Below are 18,171 nucleotides of genomic sequence, written 5' to 3'. Positions count from 1 at the left end.
TTGTCTTACCTTTTTCTGAACCTCAATCACTTTCGTAAGCCATCTGATGAAAATATAACCACTCCCAGTAATCACTCCATTAAAACCTATATAGACTGTTTACAAAGTACAAAGACATGAGTTTGTCTAACCTATGCTACAGTAAAGTAAACATAGGCTAATCCCTACAGTGAGAGACACAAGTAGAACAAAAAGCACTACACTTACGGGCGCTTTAACCCCTCCACTGTTGGGTAGGGCAGCCGTCAACCTCCAAGCTTCAGTGGTGTGTTCGTCCTCCTGTCGGTGGAGGGTGAGTCCCATTGATGGGCACTTCCAGTGGCGGGACTAACAAGACTACTCATCAATGTCGTGTTTACCCGATGTTCTTTGTTGTCTTAAGTTCTTCAGTTTTTTAAATTATCATTGCACACAATTCATATGCAATTGTATTGCACACACACCACAACACGGGTATATGCATTGCACAACAGATCATTACATTATGCGTTGCATGTTCCACATTCATCTTAAGGAAAAATTCTTACAAATGTTCATCGATACGTTTCATTCAATATACTATGACTTCTCAAAAATTCATTCTGGGATTGAAGTAAATGAGTACAATCCTAGCAGACTATGGTGTGTTTGTGCGCTTATTGTGTTACTTCTAGAAAGACCGGAGCAGGACAGTGAGAAGAAGTGTTCAAACACATTGATGTCAAAGTCTCAAAGACATCCTTCAACACCTCTTGCATCTCCCCCTCCGTTATCCTCTAAAGTTCCGCAGCCACACACATTGGAGGCCGTGGTACTCGTTTACTTAAATCCTGCAGGGATTCTAGAAAAATAGTGCACTACTAATCCATATACATCTTGCTATCCTACATGTCATACTAATCTATCTAGCTAGGCTATTGTATCTTTGTCTTGCTTATTATCGCTTCATTCTTGCCAAAAAAATTAAAAAAATCAAGTTTATTACGAAACCCTAGAAATGCCTCAGCTTGATGGATAGAACCATAGATGCCTCAGCTCAATGTTCGGGGACCACAGTAGAGCCGCGGCTTGATGGCCGACACATAGTTGAAAGCTCGAAACAAGGAGAAGCCTAGGTAGTTACCTTCGCTGGCCTGGCGGTGGAGGCTCCGGTGGTGAACGGCTGGCCGAGACAGACCCGAAACAAGGACAAGCCTAGCTAGTTACCTTGGCTGGCCCAGCGGTGGGAGGTTTCCCTAGTGAGCGGCGGGCTCTGGTGTAGGTGCAACGGGATCCAATGGGTGCCACCATCGCCATGGCCAACCACACTAGAAATTTGGAGGGGATATAGGGGAGCATCACGGGATACTGACATAGCCGGTAGAGGAAAGGATGCTGGCACTGCCACGACGCCAGATCCCTACCGCTAGATGTCGTGCATCCGAGGATGATTTAGTGATGGAAGGAGAGGAGGGATGCGGTGGTGGTCATAGGAGGGGGGTTACGACATTCGAGGGACTGAGTTTTTCGGGTGTTCTTATAGAGGCGAGGTTAAGGTACGTAAGATTTTTGGATGTGCCTCTCCACTGATGGGTGTAAGAGCATTTACAAGGGTAAACCTCAATCAAACGCCCCTAATTGTCCATGGACAGTCGGGCGGGCGCCAAACCTCTAAGGCTAGCGCTTAAATATCCCCTACTCATCTGCCTCCCCCCTCCCCCTCCCCTCTATAAAGTCAAGTAATCAAAGATAAATATACTACAATGCATCAATTTTTCAAAGATAAATATTCCAATGCAACGATACTTCAAATATATAATATTACAATCCAAACATAAAGTTTTCAAATAAAATAGTTTAAACTTAAATTCAATTATCTGGCCACATGCTCTAATTGTTTGAGTGAAACACCCACAGATGCTCCACTAGATCATTTATAAGCTGTGTATGATTTGCTCGGTTGTGAATTTGATGATCCATCTACAGAAAATTCCCAAACGTTGCCGCCTCTTGATGTGGAAGCTGGACAGATTCACACATATGTTTGAAATCCAGAACATTGAGAACATTCTCTTCCTCATCCTCCACAATCATACTGTGCACAACATGATTGTGGATTGCACAATATGTCATCACCTCCCACAATGTCTGTGGATCCCATTGTTTAGCAGGCCCGCGAGCAAATTCAAAACATGCTTGAAACACTCCAAATGCCCTCTCCACATCCTTTCTAGCACCTTGTCTTGTAGCAAAGTGAGATTTCTTGGTACCTATTGGACCGGAGATGGTCTTGACAAACCTCGACTACGGAGGATAGATACCATCGTCCATCGGCAAGGCAGCACCCCATGTTGTAGTCATGCCCATGATGGTATAGTTGCACTCTAGAACATTACGAGCATTCGAAATGACTAAAGACTAAAGCTTGAACATCTATAGTGACAGACAAGGGCAAATCATAACTAGAAGGAGACTACCTTAGGACAACTTAGAATCAAGAAATTGGGGGGAGCTTTCTGGCTTGCACTGTTTGGCCTGTTCATACTAATTAACAATCATGATATTCAAGGTATGTATCTTGATAAGATCAGGCAACGGAAAAAGCTTGGCTTGTGAAGGGTAATGAACGGAGCCAGCTTGGTTCAGTGTATATTCTTTTGGCTCCTCACACAGCCTTGCAAACAATGGTGACCGCCGGAGCATGTTGATGTTATTGTGAGACCCTAGCATGCCAAAGAAAGAGTGCCAAATCTAGAGTCTTGTGATGCAACTGCTTCAAGAATGATGATGTGAGTTTTAACATGACCTTCCTTCGCCCTTGTTGAGCATAGGGGCAGTTCTCCCATTTCTAGTGCATGCAATCCATGGATTCGAGCATACCTGGAAACCTTCTTGATTCTTCAAGTGCCAAAAGCCTCAAGTGTCCTCGACATTTGGTTCTCTCAAGAACTTTGGTCCAAACATCTTCACCTTTGCACTAGCAAATCTAACCAATACTTCCAAGCATGTGCTCTCAGACATCTGGAGGTACTCACCCCACTAGTCTATGTCTGTGCCATACCACAGTAGTTGTGCACTTTTGGGGACCAGAGAACCCAAGCAAGCTAAGGGCACCCCCTTTAACTTGAAGTAATCATCATAAGCCTTGACATCATCCATGATGCGCAAGAACAATGACCTGCACATTTGGTAGCGACGATGAAAAAAGTGCTTGAATAACGCATCGGGGGCAAAGTACTCGTCTATAGATCAACATGGCCCCTTGCCTGACGCTGATTGAAAATTCAATGTCTCGATATTGAACCCTTGAAGATGAGAACATGCTCCTCGGCATTCTCCGTTTCTTGAAGAACTGCCATCATTATTGCCGTTTCATCCTCCTCATCAGACGAAGACAACCCATGAACTTGTTGTAGAAGTACTCCTCTGAATCCATCGTGTTTCCTTCAAAGTGAACGAATGTAAAAGAATGCACTATGGCATTTGACTGAACACTTGCTGTGCGTAATTCTGCCATGGACCATGTCAGCAGAGGCTGCGGGTGGATCTTGCCGAGCTTCGGCAAGGCCCGAGCGGCGTGGGAGGGGAGGGGGGGGGAGGGGTACAGCGTCCGGCTCCGAGAGCAGAGACAGAGAACGACAACAACAGCAACAAAGCCTTTAGTCCCAAACAAGTTGGCATAGGCTAGAGGTGAAACCCATAATATCTCGCAACCAACTCATGGTTCTGGCACATGGATAGCAAGCTTCCACGCACCCGTGTCCATGGCTAGTTCTTTGTCGATACTCCAGTCCTTCAGATCCCTCTTTTGCGGACTCCTCCCATGTCAAGTTTGGTCTACCTCGACCTCTCTTGACATTATCGCCCCGCTTTAGCCATCCGTTATGCATTGGCGCTTCTGGAGGCCTGCGTTGGACAAGCTTCTCTTCAATTGACGCTACCCCAACTCTATCTCGTATATCATCATTCCGGACTCGGTCCTTCCTTGTGTGGCCACATATCCATCTCAACATGCGCATCTCTGCCACACCTAACTGTTGAACATGTCGCCTTTTAGTCGGCCAACACTCAGCACCATACAACATTGCGGGTCGAACCACCGTCCTATAGAACTTGCGTTTTAGAGCTTTTGTGGCATTCTCTTGTCACAGAGAATGCCAGAAGCTTGGCGCCACTTCATCCATCTGGCTTTGATTCGATGATTCACATGTTCATCAATATCCCCATCCTTCTGCAACATAGACCCTAGATATCTAAAGGTGTCCTTCTGAGGCACCACCTGCTCATCAAGGCTAACCTCCTTCTCATGCCTAGTAGTACTGAAACCGCGTCTCATTTATAAAGAACGATGGCGTTTGAAAAAAGAGGGGTCCAAGCTGTTGAAGTCCGACGTGGCGAACGTCCGGGACTCCGGGCTCCCCTACTTTACACCTTGATTTGGGGCCGGGCTTGGGGATTACGGACATCTGGACGCGTACGGCCCAAAGTAGGGGTCTGCGTTGGACTATAAATGTCCGGACCATCCGGTCCGAACATTTGTGGGCAGGGTAGGGGTCTGCGTTGGAGATGCCCAAACTATCATCCAGCTATCATCTAGAATCGGACGTTGTGCATCATGCTTAAACAACATTTCGTAATGCATTTCTGTGTCAACTACACATGTGTTTACTTCCTTTTGTCTTTTCAGATAGCTAGTTTCAGGTGATATTCCTGTATCTCCTAGAGCATTTGGCTTCCCCTTTCATGTATATATACTTCTGTGATATCTACTACAAACATATATTATCTGTCTTGACCTGTATGAAGATGATATAATGCCAACTTAAATGCGATGCATTGTGAACAGCAAGCTCTGTTCTTTTTTTGATGAAAAATAAATAAAAATGATGAGTTTCTTTCTTTTGCTGCTCTTTGTGAACAACAACCTCTGTTTGATACTGATACTTGTAAGATTCCATAGTTGATGAATCTCTTTCTTTTGCAACTCCTTGCCCTTCACACAACAGTTTTCTGGCAGACACCTAGTGCTTATAGTTATTTTTCTAGCTGATCTTGGATGAATTGATGACATTTATGCTCCAAGACCATGTGCAATTGTCCATCAGGATTATGATTGGAGGGGGTTTCAACATTGACGTCATCAACTCCATTTATAGTTCATTTATTTTGTCTACAACTTTTTTTTTGTAAGAACTTCATTTATGGTATACCACTGCTTAGTTATAATTTGTGTCTTCATGCCCTATGATAGATTGAAGATTTTTTGGCAAAGGCTGATGAAGAGCCGGTTTCAAAATGTTTAGCCAAGTCTGGAGAAGTCCTTTGCGAGCACAAGGATAAGGGTGCTGAGCATTTTTCTCATGGACTTTGTGAGGAATGCTACGACAATGTAACTCACATTTACTATGTTTGTAATGCATTGGTTTTGATATTTCAGTCACTACTACTGACATGACTTGATTGCTCAGTTCACTGAACTGTCAGGTGGACTGGAGGGTGGTGCTGACCCTCCAGCTTTCCAGCAAGCTGAAAAACAAAGACTGGATGCTGCTAAAAGAGCCAAGGAAGCTGTGGACGAGGCAATATGTGAGTTACATAATTCTGAGTTTGAAGCTAACATCATGAGCCCTGGGAAGGTAACGGTTCCTGAACATATGTAAATCCATGCTTCTTGCCCCATTAATCTGAGATTCTTTCTTTCTGAACTAAAATTCTCAACTAAGCAATTACACTTATTGTAAGCTGAAAGTGCGTTATACCGACTAGAGGGGGCAGGGGGAGGGGTGAATAGGCGATTTTTATGAAAGTCTTCAAAACGTGGAAGTTATGAAGACAAACGATAGAAATAAACCTATTATCATGCAGCGGAAGGTAGACTACACTAAGCAAACCATAGTCAAGTATTCAATGGAGTAAAAACACAATGACTAATAGTAGCAATGTAGTAAGGATCAGGTAGAAAAATATTATGAAGTCAAACAAAACACGCAGTCACTCAGTGAAGACAAAAGATAGTGCAATCATACAATGACTTCACAAGGACCAACAGTAAGTAAAGGGAAGGGAAGGATGAAACCAGTAACTCGTTGAAGACAATGATTTGTTGGACCAGTTCCAGTTGCTGTGACAATTGTACGTCTGGTTAGGGCGGCTAGGTATTTAAACCTGAGGACACACAGTCCCGGACACCCAGTCCTGAACACGCAGCTCAGGACACCCAGTCCTCACCGTATTCCCCTTGAGCTAAGGTCACACAGACCTCACCCAATCACTCAGGTAAGTCAGACTCCCAAACCTTCACAGACTTCGTTCACCGGCAATCCACAATGTCTCTTGGATGCTCAGAACGCGACGCCTAACCGGCTGGAGGATTCACAGTCCTCAAGTGTAATAAATCTTCAGATCACACAGACAAGAAGACTTAAGTGATGTCTAACACTCTTTGGCTCTGGGTGGTTAGGGCTTTATCCTCGCAAGGAATTCTCTCTCAAAGGCTTCGAGGTGGGTTGCTCTCAAACTCTGAGCAGCCAACCGTTTATGGTTGTAGGGGGTGGGCTATTTATAGCCACTAGGCAACCCGACCTGATTTGTCCGAAATGACTCTAGGTCACTAAGGAACTGACACGTGTTCCAACGGTCAGATTGCATACACACACGACAGCTTTACTTGGGCTACAAGCAAAGCTGACTTGTTCGACTCTGGACAAGTTTCGCTCTCATAGTCTTCACTCGAAGACATAGATTTTGGTTAAGCATCACTTCAGTTATTCTGACTGGTTCACTTGGACCCCACTAAACAGTACGGTGGTTCCTATGACTCAACAAAGAAGAAACAGAACTACAAAAGATCTAAGTCTTCAAGCTCCATAGGCTTCATGCGATGTCTTCTCTTGTCATAGTCTTCAATGTGAGTATCTTCACATACCACCTTTGACATTAATGTCTTCATACATTTTTAGGGGTCATCTCTGGTAGGAAAACCGAATCAATAAGGGACTTCTACCTGTGTTATCCTGCAATTCTCACAAACACATTAGTCCCTCAACTAGGTTTGTCGTCAATACTTCAAAACCAACTAGGGGTGGCACTAGATGCACTTACAATCTCCCCCTTTTTGGTGATTGATGACAAACTAGTTGAAGTTTTCAACGGGAAATATAATATGTGAAATTGTAAAGGATAAGGAATTGTCTTTATAAGTTGCAAGGGCTCCCCCTGAAGATGTGCATATAAGTAATTTGCTTTTGGAATGCAAATGCACATGTCATGTTGTACTTGTGGAGCTCCTCTTCAACTTATGATGACAATTCATTATGCATGTGAAGATATGTGAAGATAATGACATGCATAATGGAAAATGGACGTCTGCAAAATGATCTAAGTGCGGAATTTATCGTCGCACATGCGAAATTTATCATCGCATCACAAAGTGGCAAATAAGCAGCAGACGACCATTGAGTTTAAGTGTTACAACTCAAAGAACCAAATGTATCAAAACGAGAGTTGTAAACACGAAGCAAAATATAAAGCACCCGCCCATATGGACCTGCTTGAAGACTATCACTCATATGCTTCTCCCCCTTTTGTCAGTAAGGACCAAAAAGGTTTGAAGACATAGAGCATCTACTCGTTCCCATGAAGAGTAGGTGAAGCAGCAGGGTCGTCGGTGGTGTTCAGCGGTGCAGAAGAACTTGGAGCAGTGTCGAAGCGTGCTGAAGGAGGTGGCGGTGAAGTAACATCGTCTTCATCCTCGATCACTCTGGCATGCACAGTTGCAGCAGAGGAAGAGAACTCAGAGTCTTCAAGAGATGGAGTGCGTCGCAGCACTGCCCTTCGAGGAGGTGTGGAGTCAAACTTGAAGCGTTCAGAGAAGCCATCCTCTTAAAGATCATCTTCAGAGCACATCAGCGTCAGCCCCTTCCATGTGCGTCGAGAGGTTTCATGGGCAACAAAAGCATTTTTGGTGGCAAGATTGCGAATGCGGTTGACATCCACCAAGAGGCTTTGCATTTGACGCTTCAGCCAGTCATGATGCCTATCCTGTTTCTGATGAAGAGCCACCAGAAGCTCTCGGTCATTAAGAACACGAGTGCGCTTCTTGGGTCGTTGGGCAGTTGTGCTGTCGGTGGCTTCAGTAAGGGCAAGATGTGGTGCACGTGTAGTTCCAGCCAAAGGATACACACGAGTGACTGCTTCAACTCCTTCAATGTTCTGAGAAAAACTTTGATGCTCTGCATTCTGAAGACTTAGAGGTTCCTTGGCAGGCTCAGGATAGATGGCTTCAATAGACATATCCACATCAGGCAGAAAGATCCGATGATTGCGAGCAGATGGCTGATATGAGATAGCGGAGTGAAGTTTGATCAGCCGCATTACCCATGGGGTGTAGAACTTCAAGCCAAAAAGATCAGAGCCTGATGCAGCAAGTTGGCGAATGAAGAACTCCTGTGCATTGAAGCATTTGCCATGAAGAATATAGAAGACCAAAGTCTTCATTGCACCTTCCAGCTTGGCATGTGGAGAGTGTCCTTTGATGGGCCAGAGAGTTCGCCTTATGATGTGATAAATAGTCCTTGACAGATACTCTAGGTCTTCAACAAAGAACTCTTTGGGATATGCAGCATCTTGGGGCAATGGCTTCATCATACTGAGCATCTGACTCATGTTAGGTTCAGCCTTCTGAAAGATGCTCTCCACAGCTTCACTGTGAAGTTGACAGCCAGATTCGTAGAGATCGCCAGGAGTGGGTAGACCAGTGAGCTCAATGATGTCAAAGGCTTTGGCTTTGTGATGAACGTTTCCTGTCATCCACTCCAGGACCCAAGTCTTCGGATCTCTGTTGTACCCGCGGATGTGAAGTGTGGCATAGAATTGGAGTAACAACTCTTCATTCCAATGCTCTTGATCCGTGACGAACGGCAGCAATCCAACCTCTTTGAAGCAATCCAGAGCTTCTTCCAGACAGGGCAGACCAGCTATTGCTTCAATGTCAAGACGCTTGTGTGAGAAGATGCGACCTTGATTGTATAGAATGCAGGAGTAATAGCTTCGCTGCGGATAGCTTCAGAACCGATCAAATGATATTCTTTCCCTTGAGTAGGGGTTCCTGGAGCTATTGAAGAATGTGTTGTCTCCTCTGAAGCCATTGACATTGAAGGATCCAGGTGCTGATGCAGGACCTGAAAACCTGCGCAATCTTGGGATTGGCTTCTGTACCTGAGGCCTGTGCTCAACATGATAGTCGAACTGAGGACCGGCAGCAGGCGCAGGAACAGAAGCAGTGGAATCAGTGGCTTCGCTGACTTCTGGTGCTTGGGTTGGTGAAGGCTCCACATTAGCTTCAGCCATGACAGCGTCAGTGGCTTCATTGGTGTTGATGGTGGCAGCCCCAAGATTTTCAACCTCCACTTGACGAGCTGGAGGGTCGGTCACAGTCATGTTCTCCTCGAGAACAGCTTCTTGATGGGACAGGGGAGTAGCGGCTTTTGGGGCTTCTTCTTCATCGGCTGATGCAGCCAGAATGTCTTTAGCAGCTTTAGCTTCAGACTCAGAGACTGAAGGCATTGGTCCTTTGTGAAGCCTGCGCAACACTGGCGACGCCTATGGAGTTGGAGTTGGCTGGGTCTCTAAATCTTCTTCCTCTTGCGGGCGATCAGCCCATGAAGCATCCTGAGCAATTGGCGTCAGAGGACGACCAATGCTGATGAGTTCGCTGTGCGTTAGCACAGGCGATGATACCTGTTGGTGCTTGAGCTGAGGAAGGACTGCATTATCTTCAACATGGTCATGGTGACCAATATCTTCAGCAGCGATGGGATCAGCTGCTGGAAAGTCTTTAGCTTCATGAGCCTCTGTGAAAGCAGGCTCATGGGCAGTCAGTTGACGTTCTTGCGATTCAGCGTCAGGGTGAACCATGGAGATGGGTTCAACAATCGAGGACTCTGTGGGAGCAGCCCGTTCCTTCTTGGTCTTCCTTTTCTTCTTGAAGGGGGCAGTAGCAGAGGCTTCAGGATGTTTCCTCTTCCTGGCTTCAGCCTCAGCAGTCCTCGTCTTCTTCAGCTCTGAAGCGGTTGACCGGGCCTTTGGCTTCGAGCCAGTCATGCTAGTTGGGAAGACAATGGGATCTGCTTCCTGCCTTGGTGCGTTGGGTTCGGCCACAATGGGCTTCTTCTTCTGTTTAGCGCCGTCCTGGGATCAATGCCCGGACGCCCAAGGGCCTTGCGCTTCTCAGCCTCGTTATAGCCTTGCACACACTTGTCAGCCAGACTCTTCATGCGCTCCCGAGAACCCTGAGCTTCTGCGCGTTTTTTGAGAAATGCTTCTTTGAGCTCGTGCAGCATAATTTTGAAGTTTTTCACCTCTTGCACGTTGAGCTTGGCCATATGCTTCTTGAACTGAGCCTTTTCATAGTCAATCTTTTGCTTCAGTTCGACGATGCGCTGAGCGAGAGCTAGCTCTGAAGCAATGACGCCATGAAAGGCGACACTGAGGCCGATGGGTAGTTGCAGATCTTCGAAGCTGATGTTGGACGTGTCAAACCACTCATCAATGAAGTTGTGGATGATTGTCACGTTAAAGAGAGGCAGATCATTGAAGATTTCTGCTTCTTCTTTGCTCTTAATGAGTTGCTCAAGAGCGTCATCTGCAAAATCTTCATCACTGGACAAATCAATGGCATCGTTGCGCAGAATGGCAGCAGCTGTCAGCTCTTGGCCGGTGTGTGGCAGAGGCATCTTGACCTTCTGGGGCTTGGAGATGCGTGACAAATCTTCAGACTGCACACTGTCTTCAGGAGGTGCAGTTGCCAATGGCTTCGCTCGTGAGATTTTTGGTGCAGAGACAGGCTTGGAAGCTTTGGGCTGCTTCAGTTTCTTTAGCTTTAGCACTGCAGGCGCTTCCTCTAAGTCAGCGTGATCTGCAGGCTCATTTGCGGCAGTCCCTTAAACCACTATATGGGTGATGAGACCTTCAAGGTTGTAGAAGGGCCCAAGAAGATTGGGTTCAGCTTCGCGAGTTCCATCGGCACGGGGAGCAGAGGGACCAGGGTTGAAGTCTAATCCCAAAGACTTTTTGTTCTGCTTCGCTGAGTTCTTAGCAAACTGGAAGTTGCGCTTGAACAGATTGTCGTCACGGCACCATAGTAGCGACGATGGGTGTGCATCTGCAGGCTGTGGCCGGCGGACCATGCAGGGATAGAAGCCTTGTTCAATGGCTTCTTCTCTGGACCTGGGTTGAAGATTTTTGTATAGGATGTCTCCCCACGGTCGCTTGATGGCATTTTTCTCAGCATATTCTTGGGTCACAAACTGGTATTTGAACCATTGTTCTGCCTAATATCTTTGAATTCACTGGATTCGGGTCTTGCGCTGATTATAATCCTCTTCAGGATCTGTCTTGAAGTTCTGAGAGGTCATCAGGCAGATCTCTTGATGTTCCGCCACGATGCTGTCTGCCTCCCTTCCTTGTAGCTTTCTCTGAAGCCATGAATTTTAACCTAAAAGGCTTCAATACGTTCAAAGGCTTCAAGGGCTTTCGTTTGCTGGACAAACAGGAACTGGCTTCGGGAGAATTTATATGATGCTGTAAGAATTCTGCAAATGAATGCAGACTATGAGAACCAAGGGATTCTCCCATGGACATGTACCTGCGACAGCATTAAGGTGCGAGGGAAGGGGAAGAGGTCATATGCATTCTCAGAAGATTTTGAAAATAAATCAGTTTAGAAGACATTGACCTCATCGTGCGAAGACATTCACTCGTAGATGAGTTGGTTCCAGATTTGTACGAATCCATGGATCAGTACAAGTGAGGAATCTAACTACTTTGTGAAGTACAAGTGAATATACTAGGCATATTATGAGATGCAGTATGTAAGAGATCCAACTTGTGTGAACAGAAACTGCTTGTGGTAGAAAGTGACGAAGCTATAGGATCAAAGGGGCTGTAAAAAGGAAGTTTTATTTACCACACGAAGAACTGCTAGACGGAGTGAAAGAGGAGGCCGAGCAGTTCGATCGTCCGTGCCTAACTTGGCGACGGAGGACACCTACAGCGACGGCGGAGAGGACGATGTCCGCGGTCGGCGTGAGGATGGCGTCGGAGAGGTTGCGGCAGCGAAGCGCTTCATCGCCGGCGTCATCGAGAGTTAGCAATGGCGCTAGGGTTCGTGCGAGAGTGGAAGAAAAGATAATGACTGCGGTGAGGCGTGTATTTATAGGGACAGGTGCGGCTCAGTGTTATTACACAGGTGCCCCTGGCGATTCACATCTGAGGAACACATGGCCATCATGCAGCATGTCGGAGATTGTTCCATGTCCCACGCACGCCTGGATTATCAGGTGGTCGTTCCCACTTCTCCGGGTTTCAGGTGAAGGAATGAGCTGACAAAGACGCAGAGAAGACATTCGACAGTTTCAATAGAATGCATATGACTTGAAGAGATGGAGTTTGAGATAGAAAGCATAGAGAGGTTAGGATCCGATCACATTCACTTAGTTCAAAAGACTCAACATGAAGACATAGCTATAAGTGAATGCTGTAGAGGACAGAACACTAGTATATATATATTCAACATAGTGAAGATAATCATGAAGACATGTTGAAATTTAAGCCAAACCAAATGTGAAGACATAGCAAATGTAACGCCATGAGTGAAACACTTCGAACAGAACCCTTGGTGGTGGCGTTACTCACCGTATAGAAAGTATTAGACCTAGACACGACGCACAATTATCATGGCGTTCCGAAGTCAAATTCCACATTAATGTATTCACACTTAGAATGTATGTCTTCATTGATTGAAGATATACTTTACTTCGTGTGTTGCACATTTAAGTCATCAATATGCATAAGTGTTAGGATGTGTGCCTGATCATAAGACATTTGAGGATTCCAGGATATTTAGCTCACACCGTAACTTGCAAAATCTCTTCTCATCCAAGGGCTTGGTGAAGATATCTGCCAATTGCTCCTCAGTGTTGACGTGTATAATATCAATATCTTCCTTCACAACATGATCTCTGAGAAAGTGATGACGAATTTCAATGTGCTTTGTCTTCGAGTGCTGAACTGGGTTGTTGGCAATCTTGATAGCGCTTTCGTTGTCGCAGTAGAGTGGCACTTGCTTCAGATGAATGCCATAGTCCTTGAGTGTTTGCTTCATCCACAGAAGCTGAGCGCAGCAAGATCCAGCAGCAATGTATTCAGATTCAGCAGTGGAGAGAGATACACAGTTCTGCTTCTTTGAAGACCAACATGCAAGTGATCGTTCCAGAAAGTGACATGTGCCTGATGTAGACTTGCGATCAACTTTGTCACCAGCATAATCAGCATCCAAAAATCCAATCAAATCAAACTCTGAGCCCTTTGGATACCATAATCCTAGAGTTGGGGTGTGAGCCAAATATCAAAGAATTCGCTTCACAGCTAAGTGATGCGACTCCTTTGATGCCGCTTGAAATCGAGCACACATGCAAACACTATGCATAATATCTGGCCTAGATGCACATAAATAAAGCAAAGAACCAATCATGGAGCGGTATACCTTTTGATCGAACTCTTTACCATTGTCGTCAGGACCTAGATGATGTTTGGCTGGCATTGGTGTTGTGAAGCCTTTGCAGTCTTGCATACCGAACTTCTTCAGGCAATCTTTGAGATACTTCTCTTGAGATATGAAGATGCCATTGCGTTGTTGTCGTATTTGAAGACCAAGGAAGAACTTCAGCTCCCCCATCATGGACATCTGATATTGCTCTTGCATCATATGTCCAAACTCTTCACTGTACTTCTGATTGGTGCAGCTGAAGATAATGTCATCCACATATATTTGGCACACAAACAGTTCACCATCATATGTCTTTGTGAAAAGAGTGGGATCTAGGGAACCAGGTATGAAGCCTTTGCTCTTCAGGAAATATTTGAGTGTGTCATACCAGGCCCTAGGGGCTTGTTTGAGGCCATACAGTGCCTTGTTGAGCTTGTATACCATGTTAGGATGTTTTGGATTTTCAAAGCCAGGTGGTTGTGCAACATACACTTCTTCTTCAATCTTGCCATTGAGAAAGGCACTTTTCACATCCATTTGATATAGAAGTATGTTATGATGATTTGCATAGGCCAGCAGTATGCGTATGGCTTCAAGCCTAGTCACAGGAGCAAATGTTTCATCGAAGTCAATGCCCTCCACTTGAGTATATCCTTGAGCAACGAGCCGAGCTTTGTTTCTGACAACTTGACCATGCTCATCTTGCTTGTTGCGGTATATCCATTTGGTGCCTATTATGTTGTGCTTCCGAGGATCAGGACGCTTAACCAGTTCCCATACATTATTCAGCTCAAACTGTTGAAGCTCTTCTTGCATAGCTTGAATCCATTCAGGTTCCATGAAGGCTTCTTCAACTTTCTTGGGTTCTGATATTGATACGAATGCGAAGTGCCCACAGAAATTTGCTAGCTGAGTTGCCCTTGAACGAGTGAGTGGACCAGGTGCATTGATGCTGTCAATTATTCTGTCAATCTGCACTTCATTGGCAACACGAGGATGTACAGGGCGAAGGTTTTGCTCTTGCTGTTCATTGTCATTGTTAGTGGGATTGTCTTCAGGCTGAGCATTGTCTTCAGGTTGATCAGGTGCGGAGATGATAAGTTCCTCTTCAGGTTGAGCCTCAGAGGGTATGATTTCTCCAGTTCCCATTAGCTTGATTGATTCGCTGGATGGAACTTCATCTAGCACATTTGGTAGGTGCTCTCTTTGTGAACCGTTAGTCTCATCAAACCGCACACCCACTGTTTCAACCATTTTATAATGAAAGAGATTGAAGACTCTGTAGGAGTGCGAATCCTTTCTATATCCAAGCATAAAACCCTCATGTGCTTTTGGTGCAAATTTTGAAGTGTGATGTGGATCCTTGATCCAGCACCTGGCTCCAAATACTCTGAAGTAACTGACATTTGGCTTCTTGCCAGTAAGGAGCTCATAAGATGTCTTGTTCAGAAGCTTGTGAAGATAAACACGATTGATTGTATGGCATGCAGTGTCAATGGCTTCAGGCCAGAATTTTCTTGGAGTCTTGTATTCATCAAGCATCATTTGGGCCATCTCAATAAGTATTCTGTTTTTGCGTTCGACGATGCCATTTTGCTGTGGCGTGTACGGAGCTGAGAATTCACGTGTGATGCCCAAAGTATTAAGATATGTATCAAGGCCAGTGTTCTTGAATTCAGTGCCATTGTCACTTCTGATGTGCTTTATCTTGGCGCTATAGTTGTTCATTGCTTGATTGGCGAAGCGTCTGAAGACATCCTGCACTTCAGTCTTGTAGAGGATTATGTGCACCCAAGTATATCTAGAATAATCATCAACAATGACAAAGCCATAGAGACAAGCAGTAGTAGTAAGAGTTGAGTAACGAGTGGGACCGAAAAGATCCATGTGGAGCAGTTCGAAGGGTCGAGTGGTTGTCATGATTGTCTTCGAGGGATGTTTGGCCCTCGTCATCTTTCCTGCTTCATAGGCACCGCATAAGTGATCTTTCTTGAACTTAACGCCCTCGATGCCTATAACATGCTTCTTCTTTGTAAAGGTGTGAAGGTTCCTCATGCCAGCATGCCCTAGCCTCCGATGCCAGAGCCAGCATTCTGAAGCTTTTGCTAGAAGACATACGGCAAGCTGTGGTCCTGCTGAGAAATCTACCACGTACAAATCATCTTTCCGATACCCTTCAAACACTAGAGACTTGTCAGATTCCATTAGAACAAGGCAGCGATATTTTCCAAACATTACGATCATGTTCAAATTGCAAAGCATTGAGACAGACATTAAGTTGAAGCCAAGGGATTTAACAAGCATGACTTTATCCATGTGTTGATCCTTTGAGATTGCAACTCTACCTAGACCCAATACCTTACTTTTATCAGTGTCAGCAAATGTGATGTGACTCTTGTCGGATGGACGTAAGGTTGAATCCATAAGAAGGCTTCTTTTGCCAGTCATGTAATTGGTACACCCACTATCAATAATCCATTCTGAAGACGCTGGTGTCATACCCTACAGTGCAGTTAGGGGGATAGGCTTCACGAAGAGAATTGTGAAGCAAAAACATTTGACGAACCAGTGGGTTATGAAAGCTTAGATCCAGATTAGGACTAATAGGGAGAGTAGCAAGCGGTTCAAGAACGAAGTACATAGTAAGACCATTCGGGCATTTGATCTTGCGCCCTACAAGATGTTTAAGGTCCCCAGCAATAGCTTCAGACGATTTTGGTTTTCTGCTGGAGACCTTTCCCTGCAAAAGAGAGTTAAGCTTTCTTAGCCACCCACATCTTCAAGGGTGGCTTAGAAGCAATAAGTCTAAGTGCAGCATCTGAGAACTTTGGCTTTGGAGCCCTAGCAAACAGTTTTGCAGGCGGACAATAGTACTCATAAGAATAAGTAGAATAGTTTTTGGTCTTATGAACATGGCGGTTTGATGAACCGCGCTCATATTCATAGGCATGAGTATGGTTTCGCTGCAAAACATTTGCGTTAGTGCGACTCAGATGGACCGTATGAAGCCTGTGGTCTGGGGTTTGTCTTCTTCATGTGTGGTGTCATGATGACATTCACAGGAAGATTCTCCAGACATTTTTTCGGAACCCAGATCTTATTCATAGGCGGTCCATTCCTGCAGTGTGTACCTGGCAAACACTTCACCATTCTGATTCTTAAACAATTTATAGTTTGCATCAAAGGATTCATCAATGACAATGGGGTTTGCACAAGTTAAGCCAGATAGAGTAGATGGATCTGCTGAAGATTCCTTTGCAGCAACCCATGTGGTTTTGGGGTACTGCTCAGGTTTCCAGTAAGAGCCATCAGCATTCATTTTCCTTATGAACCCAACTTCCTCTTTCCTCGGGTTTCGGTTCAAGATCTGCTTTTTGAGGACATCACATAGTGTCTGATGCCCTTTAAGACTTTTGTACATCCCTGTTTCAAGCAACGTCTTCAACCTAGCATTCTCATCAGCAATAGCAGTGGTATCCTCAGTAGAGGGATTAATGTCCACATCAACAGTTGAAGATATTGCAACAGTAGCAGCAGTAGAACATTCAGCAACAGAAGTAGTATTATCACGCTCAATGCATTTAAGACATGGTGGTTCAAATCCTTCCTGAGCGAAACTGATCTGTTTGGCGCGAAGTGACTCATTTTCCTTTTGAAGGTCTTCATGAGCCGCTCTCAATTTCTCAAGATCTTGCTTCCTTTGAAGATAATCATAGGAAAGCTATTCATGAGTTGTTGAGAGCGTTTCATGACGACTTTCAAGTTCCTCATACTTAACGTGAAGATTTTTTATGTCTTCAATTAAGGACTCAGATCGAGTCATTTCAGCGCCTAACAGATCATCGCTTTTGTCTAACAGTTTTTGAATATGTTCCATGGCTTTTTGTTGTTCAGTTGCAATTTTAGCAAGTGTTTTGTAGCTGGATTTTGAACCACAATCAGAGTCATCGTCACTAGATGTTTGATAGCGAGTAGTGCGTGTGTTTACCTTGACACCGCGTGCTATGAAGTAGTAGGTAGGAGCGGAGTAGTCCTTGTCATTTGCATCGGTGTCGGTGATGAAGTCATTGTCTTCAGTGTTGAAGATGGACTTGGCAACGTATGCTATAGCCAGACTTGCGACGCCAGAATCGGACTCCTCCTCAGACTTCACCTCCGTCTCCTCAGAAGCGGACTCCTCCTCTGAATCCATTTCCTTGCCAACAAACGCACATGCCTTGCCAGATGAGCTCTTCTTGTGTGATGAAGACTTTGAGGAAGACTTGGAAGAAGACTTTGAGTATTTCTTTTTTTTCTTGTCGTCAGAGTCATATTCCTTGCTCTTCTTCTTCTTTTTGTTCTCATTGTCCCAGTGCGGACACTCAGAGATGAAGTGGCCAGGTTTCTTGCACTTGTGACATGTTTTCTTCTTGTAGTCATGAGCAGAAGCTTCATCATTCCTTGAGCTTGATCGGGAAGACTTTCTGAAACCTTTCTTCTTGGTGAATTTTTGGAACTTCTTCACAAGCATAGCAAGTTCCCTTCCAATGTCTTCAGGATCATCAGAACTGCTGTCAGATTCTTCTTCAGATGAGGAGACAGCTTTTGCCTTCAAGGCACGAGTTCGTCCATAGTTTGGACCGTAGATATCTCTTTTCTCAGAAAGCTGAAATTCATGTGTGTTGAGC

At 45.0% G+C, this 18,171-nt stretch overlaps 1 protein-coding gene across 1 annotated transcript in view; it reads left to right on the top strand.

Moving 5' to 3' along the window:
- The window catches only part of LOC123050114 (transcription factor IIIB 90 kDa subunit), a 38,626-nt gene that overhangs the window by 185 nt on the left and 20,270 nt on the right, over window positions 1–18,171 (top strand). The window contains exons 3-4 of the mRNA XM_044472984.1: window positions 5,210–5,347; window positions 5,427–5,594. Coding sequence (XP_044328919.1) covers window positions 5,210–5,347; window positions 5,427–5,594 — 306 coding nt within the window. The remainder of the gene's footprint in view (window positions 1–5,209; window positions 5,348–5,426; window positions 5,595–18,171) is intronic.

The sequence above is a fragment of the Triticum aestivum genome, chromosome 1A, assembly GCF_018294505.1.
Source record: "Triticum aestivum cultivar Chinese Spring chromosome 1A, IWGSC CS RefSeq v2.1, whole genome shotgun sequence".
Lineage (NCBI taxonomy): Eukaryota > Viridiplantae > Streptophyta > Magnoliopsida > Poales > Poaceae > Triticum > Triticum aestivum.
The sequence above is the reverse complement of the archived record's forward strand: the minus strand, read 5'-3'. Positions and strand labels throughout refer to the sequence as shown.